General features: G+C 43.5%; 1 protein-coding gene across 2 annotated transcripts in view; it reads right to left on the minus strand.

Moving 5' to 3' along the window:
* The window catches only part of RBKS (ribokinase), an 81,568-nt gene that overhangs the window by 35,897 nt on the left and 33,572 nt on the right, over positions 1–12,099 (minus strand). For both annotated transcript variants that reach the window (XM_008700280.2, XM_008700284.2), the window contains exons 6-7: positions 7,358–7,449; positions 1,498–1,686 (exon numbers count right to left, since the gene is read on the minus strand). In XM_008700280.2, the coding sequence (XP_008698502.1) occupies positions 1,498–1,686; positions 7,358–7,449 (281 nt within the window). The remainder of the gene's footprint in view (positions 1–1,497; positions 1,687–7,357; positions 7,450–12,099) is intronic.

The following is a 12,099-nucleotide window of genomic DNA, read 5'->3' on the forward strand; positions in this document are numbered from 1 at the left end:
CCAGGACCCTTCATTTTCAGCAAAGGAGGAGTAAACTGTTCTGCTCTGTTCAGGACCCGGACAAGCTTTAGTCTAATGCAGGGTCGATTTCAGAACTAAGAAGGAACCTCTTACATCAGGTGACTGCTTGACAGAATAGAAAATGGTTTCCAAAGTGACTCAGTATGAAGAGGATGACAACACCGAGTATAATTTATCAAATACCTGATCAAGCACCCTGTGAAAGGCATCGGGGTATAATTTCATGTTAGAAAAGCATTCCTTGTACGTATCTATTTTTCAAAGCGTATGTGCACCCATAACTTCATCAGATTCGCCTAGGCTCCTTTTTAATAAATGATCCATATTTCAAAGTCTTTTTTAAGCATAAAGGCCAAATTATATTTTATAAATAATTACATAGTAATTTCTTACAAATAAGAATCCTAAAATGTTTATTCCTCCTCAACTCTAGTTTTGGGTTCCTGACATTTATTTACTTTGCTAAGCAGCTCTTCTCTCTTTTTAAAAATTTTTTTAAGTAGGCTCCGCACCCAGTGTGGAGCCCAATGTGGGGCTTGAACTCATGACCCTGAGATCGATACCTGAGCTGAGGTCAAGAGTCGGCTGCTTTACCAACTGAGCCACCAAGGCGTGCCCCCAGCTTTTCTAAATTCTAGGCCATAAACAAATAATTTTTATTTTCCCAGTTTTAGAGGAACCCTAAGCTTTTTTTTCTAACTTGTTTCCCTTCCACCCCATTCTGGGCTGTGACTTGTCCACTTAACCTGCTCGTCCTTAATGCAGCACCTTATACAAGAAATGTCTGGCGTCCATGGGCTGAGTTTTGAACCCCCAGCTCTGTTACATCCTAGCATTATGGTCCTAAGCAAGTTTCTAAATCTGTAAAAGGAGGACAGTAACCTGCCTCTTGTAACTGTCGTAAAGATTATATGAGATGTATCCAAAAGAGACACAGTAAACATATAGTAAATGTTAATGTTATTATTTGTTGGCTAAAAGAGTGAGTTCTGCCAGCCAGTGCTCCTTGCTCTTTCGTTCCACACGAGAGGCTTGTACGAACCAGAGATTGCTACAGCATCCAAAATCTAAGCCCCATGAGACAGAGACTTTGTTTTGCTCACCACTATAGCCCCAGCACCTAATAGATGACCGGCATATAACAGGGATTCAGTACGTATTTATTGAATCAATGAATGACTATAGGTAATACAAGCATAATGGTACCAATATAGGTGATACAGGTATAATGCTCCTAATATTCTGATTTTATGGATGAAGAAACTGAGGCTCAGAGAGATTAAGTGACTTGGATAAAGTCCCCCAGCTGGTTAGGGAAGGATTAAGATCTAGTCCTCCTGCCTGGTTTTTCTTCTCTTCTACCACATCACCATCTCGGGCCCTTACCTCATGACCCAAAAATTCAGGTGCAGGATCTTTGTTACTAAATGATGATTTTCAAGGGGGCAGAAATGATTCTGAAATTTAAAAACCTACCGTGGTATCCACAGCCTTGACTTTCTCAGTGGGAATGTGCTTTGGCACGGGTTCTGTCTGTGACAGCATCACACATCCTTCAGCACCTAAGGTGACAATGACCACGTGGCAGCCCCTTTCCATGAGCACGAGTGCCGCCTGCCCAGCGTCCGCAGGGCTGCCGACCGCCAGGCCAGTTAGGATCTCAGCCTGCGATACAGACAAGTGAGAGGAAATGGCAGTGAGAAAAGTAACCTGGGTCCACTTCCAGATTAGATTTGTTTTTCTAGAAAATGTCTGTCTCCTTTTGCATAACCACCAATGCCGTGGGGAACTCTGATGCATACTGGCTCAGGGAAAGGAATAAAAAACCCAGTAACAATGACAACAAAAATGAGCTCTCAAGGACATTCTTGGGACAACTGGGGGAATTTGAATGTGGCCCGGATGTTAGATGACAGTACAGAATTATTAATACTTTTCTTAAGTGCGATCACGGTTTTGTGACCCCTCCTAGGAGCGCTGATGTCTTTAGGAGTTGGGTATCATGTTATCTGCAACTTACTCTGAAATGATTCAACACAAAAAGAAACGCACACAGGGGAGAGAGGAAGCAAAATAGCAAATGTTACCAACCGTCTGGGCGGACAGAATAGGACTATTCATTGTATCGTTCTTCCAGCTTTTATAATTTTCATCAAAAAGAGTTACGGGGAACAAAGAATTCTACAGAAGAAAGGAAGAGGGGAGGGAAGACAGGAGAAAGGGAGAGGCCACTGCCAATGATTCTGATATAAATCATGGCTGTAAATGTCACACCTAAGGCCGTAATTCTTCTAGGCCCCTCTTGGGCCATAAGGCCTTTCTCTTATTGCTAGTTACAGCTTTCCACGTTTGCACAACACCCATTTCTTGTGTTTGTTTTTGCTCAAGAAGATGGAAGCAGGGTGGGAGGGGCGCTGATACGTGGCAGAGAGAGCAACGTGCTGACGTTCAGGACATGTCCGCTACTGACTGACTCGGGGACCTTCCCCAAGTCCCGTACAACCTGTAAAGTCAGGGCCTGCACAGGAGCACAGGTCTCTCCCCGAGTGTAAAAAGGGCTCTGGCTGAAGTAGGGGTGAAGGACTGTAGCCCTGCTTCCTCATCCCCTAGGCACCCCTCCGGCATCTCTGGGGACCCTCTCTGGTTCTGAAATTAGTGGCTGCAAAATTACTGGACTAGATGCATTACAGGATACTTTTGGACTCAAAACGTTTATAACCAAATTCTGTCTTTTCTGTAACCTACTTCTTCCTAAGAAAGGGCCTGTCTCTTCCTGTGCCTGCTCTGAACACACCCAGATTAACCCTTCTTGGGGCCTATAAGTCACCCCGCCCACAGTGCCTGCTCCTTCTGGGCTTTGGTCTTCCCCAGCAGCAAAGGTTTCATTAACTTGACCATGTGTCCTTCCTGAACCATCTTTTCCACAAACCCTTTCTGTCTAAGTTGGCTTTGCCTTGAGGCCACCTTCTGTTTCCTTTTCGTAAGTTTTTCACTGATCGTCATCGCTGAGACCACTTATGTCTGTGGGGTTAGATGGTCTATTTTCAGAAACACTGAGTTCTTATGGTTTCTAAAAACCTGTTAAAAAACTATTCTTTGATGAAAAGATCCTGAACATGACAAATAATGCAATAAACACCCATGTACCTACCACCTGCTTTTAATCAATCTTAATGTGTTAACTTTATTTGCTTCAGATATTTCTCTTTAAAGAAGGTAAATCATGTTTTTCATAGATATTATTTAGCAATGTGCTTTTTCTCTTAATATAATTTCATTTGTGTTAATACGTGTAGCTCTATTTCTGTTGAAATGTACTGTATTCCATTCACTACAAATATATTGCAAATATACTATAGGTTAAAAAAAATCTATTCTCCTTTTCATGGACATCAATTTTTCCATTTTCCCCTTTTACAAGCAACAAAGTATTGGATATTCTTATCACTTATAGGTTATCTATCTTTTTTCCCTCTGGCCATTTAAAAATATTTTTCTTTTCTAAAGATTTTATTTATTTATTTGACAGAGATAGAGACAGCCAGCGAGAGAGGGAACACAAACAGGGGGAGTGGGAGAGGAAGAAGCAGGCTCCCAGCGGAGGAGCCTGATGTGGGGCTCGATCCCAGAACGCTGGGATCACGCCCTGAGCCGAAGGCAGACGCTTAACCGCTGTGCCACCCAGGCGCCCCTAAAAATATTTGTCTTTACATCTCATTTTATGAAGTTCCATTAAAATTCTGTTAGTAGAGAGTTATATCCATTTATCTCAGGTGATACTTTAAAAAAAAAGATTTTATTTGTTTGAGAGAGAGAGGGAGAGCGAGAGGAAGTGAGAGAGAGCGTGAGCAGGGGGAGGAGCAGAGGGAGAGGGAGAAGCAGATTCTGTGCTGAGTGTGGAGCCCGAGATCATGACCTGAGCAGAGATCAAGAGTCGGATGCCCAACTGACTGAGCCACCCAGGCACCTGGGGTGGTACTTTTAATACACTTTTGATCTGAGGACTCATGCCCTTCTTCAGTTCTAGACAACACCTTCCGGTTTTTCCTCTAATATTGCTTCTCTCCAGTTCCCTCCTTTCTCTTCTTCTTTCGCTCCAATTAGACGTATGTTAGAGCCACTTGAGCTATATTTAATTTCTCTAGATTCCTCCTTAATATTTAAAAAAATTCTTTCTGTGATACTTTCTAGGTGAATTGAGTTTTTCACTTGTTTGTGAATTGATGAATTCTCTTTCAATTCACCAATTCTTCATTCCAGTCTAATGTTTATCTTCTTAATGAGTGTTTTATAGAAAAATTTCAAAGGTGTTTTTTCATTTTCAAGATTTCCAATTGAATGGTTTTTAGATTCACATATCGTTGCTTTGATTCTGTTTGTCTTTCACACTTAACTTTCTCCTTTTTTAATGAATGAGAATCTCAGTCATATTTAAAGTCTTTTTTGCATTGCTTCATTATTTGAATTTCATTCATCTTAGACTGTTGATTTTGTTGGATAACTCTCTTTTTTTTTTAAAGATTTTATTTATTTGAGAGAGAGAGAGAGAGCATGAGTGGGGGGAGAGGCAGAGGGAGAAGCAGGCTCCCCGCTGAGCAGGGAACCTGACGCGGGGCTTGATCCCAGGACCCTGGGATCATGGCCTGAGCTGAAGGCAGACACCCAACCGACTGAGCCACCCAGGCATCCTGTTGGATAATTTGAGCATTATGTTTCTTCATTTGCAGGCTCACGTTGCTCTCTGTGAGTTGGGGAATCCCATACTCCAGCTCCCACTACGCTTACCCTGCCTTTCCAGTGGTTTCATAGCTGCATCCATCAGGCCCGAGAGTCTCTAAACCAGAGCCAGGTGTTATGTCGGCACTATGGAGTTCCTGTTCTGCTGTTATCAGCGATATTGCCAATCCAGTCACACTCCCGGTCACCAAGTTAGCAGTGGCCTTGATTCCTTTCTGACCACAGGCAGTACCTCTGTCCTCCTGTCTCCTCAGCTTGGTAGCTTTACATAATGCTGTAGCCTCAGTAGCAGGCCTAGAAACTTCCTCTACCGTTTTTGGTTAGCAGGTGAGCCTCAGCCTGGTATCTCTGGGTTCCAGCAGTGGGCACTGCTCCAGTCTCCCCTGGGGGCCCCATTTTTTTTTTAAAGGTTTTATTTATTTATTCATTCGACAGAGATAGAGACAGCCAGTGAGAGAGGGAACACAAGCAGGGGGAGTGGGAGAGGAAGAAGCAGGCTCATAGCGGAGGAGCCTGATGTGGGGCTCGATCCCACAACGCCGGGATCACGCCCTGAGCCGAAGGCAGACGCTTAACCGCTGTGCCACCCAGGCGCCCCTGGGGGCCCCATTTTTAGTGCCCGTGACCCACTGGAGGTCCCTTGCACCTACGTCTGCTTCTAGCACACTCAGGCCTGAACACTCTAGGACTCTGTTCCCTTTCTGATCTGTGGAGTTATCTTGTTTCTGAGCTTGTGAGTGTCTTTTCATTGTCTCTTGTATATTTATATATTAATGGTTTGTATGTGGAGCAGAGAGAGTTGTTTTTCTTTTTCCTATCTTCTCTTTCTCCTTTTCCCTTCCCTTCCCTCCCCTCCCCTCCCCTCCCCTCTCCCCCTTCCCTTCCCTTCCTTTTCTCAGAGAGAGAGCAGTGAGGTGGGGCCAGGGAGAGGGAGAGAGAGAATCTTAAGTAGGCTCCGCACCCAGCATGGAGCCCGATGCAGGGCTTGCTCTCATGACCCTGAGATCATGACCTGAGCCAAAATCAAGATTTGGATACCTAACCAGCTAAGCCACCCAGGTGCCCCCAGAGAGGGTATCTTAAGGCATGAATTTACATTATTATCATAATTAGAAGTTATCCATAAGAACACTAAGCTTTTAAAGTTTTTTTTTTTTCTCCATTGAGTGTTTGAGATCAATTTTCTTAAAGACCAAAATTTGTTCATTTGTTCATTCATTCAAAGAGCATTTACTAGGTGTCAACTATATGCCAGGTACAATATAACAGATGGTAATTTCCAAAGATAACTCTATCAATATATATGACATCGTATATGCTCTTTTCACACTGTGACAAGGGCAATCTTCTATCGAGGGGTGGGGCAGGAGGGCAGACTTTCCTGCCTCAGTCAATAGAATGGGCCAGAAGGGATGCTGTGGGACTTTGAAGTAGTAAGTAATTTGAGCTGTGATGAGTGTTTGAGGAATAAATACAGGGCTCTGCAAGTACGTAGCAGGCAAATCTAAGCCAGCTGGCAGTGGAGGGTGAGCAAGCTTCTTACTGGGAAACGGTTACTATTTCCCACAATCCCTTTCTCCTAGCACAAGGCCTGGCCATGGTGGTCGCTCTGAAGTATTGCATGACCTACTGTGAGTTGTTAAAATTAGTTTCCTTGTGGCAGTCTTCTTTTCTGTTTACTTCATGTTCTGAGAGATCAAATTAGCAAAAAGGCAGGTCAGGAAATCCTGGAAACATTCATTCAGCCTTTGAACCACACGGACAATCACTATGATAGTTCTTTAATTACTAACTTTCTCTCTCTGCCTGTTGCATTGTATCATGTGTCCTGCCTCCCAATGTTGAGAGAGAATGCTGGGCTAAAACGGTCTGGCCAAGAAAGGGAGCAATACTGAAATTTTCTTCCTAACATGCTTCAGAATGAATGGCACGCTCCGAATGTGTTGGTAGATGTTTTATGCAGCTCTATCCATTATGACCCTCAGATGGACTGAGAGGGCCCATTCCTAATAGAGGGCCCCCCGAGGGCCTTCCCGTGCCATCAATGGAGCGCCTATGTCTGTCCACCCCTACGGTCCAGGGTCTTCACAAGAGGGGGCAGCAAGTGCTCCAGGGGTTGTATATTACTGAGGGTTGTTGGACCAGCTGAATTTGAATTTCAGATAAATAACAAATCATTTCATAGTATAAGTACATTTAATATATTATTTGTTTATCTGAAATTCAAATTTAACTGGGCATCCTATATTTTTATTTGCCAGATCTAGCAACTCTAATATTAATTAGCCCATAGAATGTAGAATTACAAAAGAAAACAAACCACCAATAGTGTGATGGCAGGGAGGGGACTAAAATTAGCTGAGGTTTGAGAAGTGCCAGATTATGGAGATGCCTCAGAGAATCCTTTTTTCTTCCCCCCCCCACCCCTGGGACTCACTAATTTCCTTTTATCCACACCCCAGTGAGTGAAAATTGTTTTCACTGGGGCCAAGAATTTACATGCAATCAAACCGATATGGTTAGTCCTGCCTCTTTGTTTTATCCACTGGCATGAAAGTCTTTGGCTTCTCATGGAATGAGCAAAACGTTCCACGCTTACCTCAGTTTCATTGCAGCAGAACACATCTGAGAGGGTGTAGAAGCGAGGGTCCAGGTCAGCAACTGCGGGAGCTGGATTGAACAATGTCTTCACTGGAAAGGAATGGAAAGGGGCTTCAGTGCTCATTATTTTTAACATGGTGCGCTTACAGTCAGTAAGGGACATCCCCTTGTGAAGCCGTTTTCCCCATTAGATGAAAAATCAACTTAGAAAAGTCTGAAATCTCAATCTCCATGGAGACCTAGTACCAGCCCCTTCTTATTTCTATTTGCTCCATTTTTTACTTTACAACATTTCAACTTCAAGGGCAAGCAACAGTATTACAACCAAGGTGATTACGAAGTTATGGCAAAGGGCAACAACATTAAAGAAAGTTTTAAATGCTGTGGCATGAAAGGACATGTATGAATGTGAACATTCAGGCTGGTGAACATTTTTGTTCATAAAGCCATTTTCCAGGAAAGAAAAAAAGACCTGTTAGGAAAGAAATAAGGAAGAAGTAAAAAATTTCCTGGTAAGAACAGGACATAGAAAATTCATGTACATAGGTAGGTTTTGAACACCTGTGCATGACTTCCAAATGTATCACGATTACCGATGCAAACATAGACTTTTAAAAAGATTTTTAAGTAATCTCTACACTGAAGGTGGGACCCGAACCCACAATCCTGAGATCAAGAGTCACATGCTCCACCAACTGAACCAGCCAGGCGCCCCAAACATACACTTTTCACAGAAGCTTATGTTCTTGGCAATCTGGGAACATAAAGGAAAGCTAGAGAACGGAGGAGAAATTCAGTCCGAGGCCGAGAGCTAGTATAGACTAGGAGCCTACGAGAGAAGGATGGATGGGGATAGCAGAGAGAGGGAAAATGAGAATGTCACAGCATTACAGTGTCAGAAGAATTTTTACATTTTTTCAGGGGAGGTAAGTGAATTTCAGAGAGATGATGTCTAAGGTCATATGCTGGGACATGGTTAAGCTGGGTCCTCATCTGGGTTCCTCCAGCTTTAAGTCCAGTGTTTGGTCGGTCATCTCTTGGCCAGGACTCTGTTTATGGCAGCACAAGCCTCCATCCCGATTTATAATATTTTTAAAACAGACTTTGGGGTGGAACTTTGTAAATATGCATTTTTTGAAAGTCTTTAGAGATTCCATTCACAGGAAGCTCCCCCTTTGTCAAAACACTTACCTGTCCACCAGAGGACCCAACTAGACTGGCTGGTCTTCTTTTCCTCTACCCAGGTCCACTGACTTATGTGTTTAGTGACCCCAATCTACTATAGACCCATAAAGTTAAATCTTCTAGCTGCAGTTCTCAGAGACCCTTCTAGAACAGTGGTTCCCAAGCTTAGCTGCACATCAGCAGCACTAGGAGAGCTCGATAAAGTGCATGACTTTTGGGCTCCACCTCAAACCCAGTGATCAGAATCTCTTGGGGGACCGCGTGCATGGGTGAGTTCCCCAAGTGGCTCTTCCACAGCTCTCGTGGCACTGAGCCATTCCACGTTCTTGGGGAGATGCCCATCAGCACGGGGCTGATGGCAACTGTCCACTACTTCTGCCTGGTGAGGCTAGCTAGTTTGCCACTACACCTTCCTCAGTCTTCACATTTTGGTTTGGTCAGTGGATCTTGTCCAGTGGTTTACAGGTGAACGCGATTCCCACAGTTTCATTATTTTAGAATCCACAATGTCCACCCACAGAAATTCTATGGTATATTTTTGGCTGCTCACATTTTTGTATAGGTTACTGTGCAGCTTAAATTAGAAAATGGGTGTAAAAGCCCTGTGTAAACTGTAGAGTGTTGTACAAATGTAAGGGGTTATTACTGTTATTATATTGTCCTTCATGCACAGCCCGACACCCCCGCCTGTCCACCCATCTCTTTAGCCTTCTGTTGGAATTCGTAGCCTGGCAACAGTCTCTCTCATTGGTGTTCCCGCTTCTGCAAGGTCTTAGAGATGTCAATTATGCATAAAGGCCCTCAATGCCCAGCACTGCAACACACCCATTTACTTTTTACAGTTCTAGGACAAACGTATTGCTCTCTATTTTCCTCAAATGGTGAACTGAAAAAGCATGGCTCATGTATTGGGATCTCCAAAGCTGCACGCGAAAGCATTTGAGCACAGGGCAAGAAAGCTAGCAATATGGAACAACAGCATTGAGCCATTCTTTTTTTGTTTTTGTTTTTTTTTTAAGATTTTATTTATTTATTTGAGAGAGAGAAAGAGAGAGAGAGCACAAGGAGGGATGTGGGGCGCAGAGGGAAGGAAAAGCTGACTCCCCGCTGAGCAAGGAGCCAGATGTGGGACTCGATCTCAGGACCCTGGGATCATGACCTGAGCCAAAGGCATCCACTTAACCAACTGAGCCACCCAGGCGCCCCAGCGTTGAGCCATTCTTATAAAAGTTCCATTTTATCTCAAAAGATCCCTGATCTAGCAATTCCTTTTCTAAACCTATCCTACAGAAATACACAGGCATGCAAAAATGAGATCCAGTGATATTCAGCTCTGTTTTTAACAGGAAAAAAAACAAAAAGAAACCTAAGCTTTAACAGATAGCATTGGTTAGGGAAAAAAAAAAAAACCTCTAATGGAATACTCTGTTGCTGTTAGAAAGAATGAAGCAGATCTCTGTTTTGTCACAGAAAGATTTCTATAATTTATAAGCGAGAAAAGGAAGTTATGTAATAAAATCTACAGTAAGACCCCTCTTTTTTTTTAAATAAAACAAAGCATAATTATATGTGTATTTACATTTATACACTCGCATTGAAGAGAAACAAGTGTGCGAGGTTACTCACTAAACTAGTATGAGGTTAGTTTCAGAAGGTGATGGGACTAAATCTGACCACAGATCCTGCCGTACACCAGGCAGACAGCATTCTTAAAACACGTGTGATATAATGTCTGGCTGGTGCTTCCGAATATCACCCAAGGCTGCAGTGGGAGGGGGTGGAGAGGAGTGAGTTGGGGTGTAAATGCAACAGGATTGGCTCCGTGTTGAGAATTATTGAGGCTAAACGATAGTATATATGGGTTTACCCCACTATTCTCTGTATGTCCATATATATTTGACATTTTCCATAATAAAAACAAATTTTAAAGAAACAGTTACACTGAATTTTAGGCAATAAAAAGAGTTGCTGGAATGAGAGATCCTACAGTTTAATTTGACCATAAACACTGTATAAAAATCAATCAAATCTTATTTGCTTGTAATTTATCACAGGAAAGCATTCTGACCAATGCCGGATGGTAATACGTCTAGAGTCTGACTAGTAACTAAATTTAGGGGAAAAATGAAAATATCATAAAGAAAGAACTCTTCTTCAGTTCATGCCACCATAAATAAGCATAAACACTTTACCCTGGGGAAAAAAATGTGAAGAATGAGTACACGTCGACAATCAAAGAATGCACATTTGTGATAGATACGGTGGGAAAAAATGATGTCATCCTGGAACCAGGTAAAAATAGACACAAGCTGTACTATGGAGTAACTTGGAGCTGCAGAGTGACTGATAGCACCCAACGTAATTATTATTCATGGCAACGTCAGACGGGCTCAGCTCCTGGTTGTCTTAACAGCACGCCAGTGGCCGCGCAAGAGTGTCAGTGAGGGACTGGGGAGGCCTATGAGGACAGCTGTGTCGGTGCAGAGCCAGGAAGATGAGGTGGAAGCTCTTAATGGTGTCACCACGGAGGGCGGGAGCCGGACAGTTCAGAAGGCCCTAATGACAAGTTCAGAGAAACAGGAAGAAAGTCACCCTAAGTAAAGAAACCATGGGAAGGTTGGGGTAACCAAAATGCCAGCTTGGTGGTCTCCCTCGAAGGGTTGTCTTCTGTGAGTTGAGGGAGCCGCAGAAACACTCCGAACTTGGGCTACGTGCTGGACAACGTCACCATGAAAGTCAAGGTGGCCAGCCAAGAAGTTTGGTTTGCCAAATGGAAAAGGACTAAAGTGTCATTAAAAGATATTTTGTGTCCTACCTAGAATTTAATCTTGGCGATCTTACGATCTCAATTATTTATAATTGTTCCTGTAATGTTCCATTTGCTTTGAAATGGATATAAAGACCAGACCCGACATGCATAATTTCATCACGAGCAGCTGCAGCACCAGCCCTGCCGTGGGCCTGCCTCACAGCATCATGACCTAGAGAGGAGGGGGCCGTCTAGGGCCACTGGTTCGTTTCTGATGTTGCAGGTGCTGTCCGCTTAAAACCAATGCTTTCCTTTAGGTGAAGACAAGGGAGAGCTCTGAAACCATACGTTCAAGATGGAGGGGGGGGTCTTTTTCCTCTGGATTTTAACAACTGTATATAATCCAGTCATACCATGAATTCACTACTTGTAAGAAGGACAAATAAGGGAGCTATGATAATAAATGCACAGAGGGGGAGGAGAAGGAGAAGGAGGGGGATTTTACCACTCCTCTTGTAGATGGAATACTGCTGTAGCACATAGGCAGTCTCGCGGGGCAATGGACAGGACACGCGGTGGTCAACACATCTCTAAGCGTTGCCTGCTCTGCTCTGCCATCAGTCCATGCATACGTCCTGACATGAAGCTGCTCGCAGAGCTCTCAGACCAGTTCTCTTGTTTCACAGAGAACCAGAGCGAAGAACGGACCGACGTGCGTGTGGTCCCCCATTTACTAAGGGATGAATTCAACACCAGACTTCATGACTCTCCCACCAGTGCTCCTTCACTGGGTCACTCTTCTCTGA

The sequence above is a fragment of the Ursus maritimus genome, unplaced genomic scaffold (genome assembly GCF_017311325.1).
Source record: "Ursus maritimus isolate PB19 unplaced genomic scaffold, ASM1731132v1 scaffold_6, whole genome shotgun sequence".
In the NCBI taxonomy this organism is placed as follows: Eukaryota; Metazoa; Chordata; class Mammalia; order Carnivora; family Ursidae; genus Ursus; species Ursus maritimus.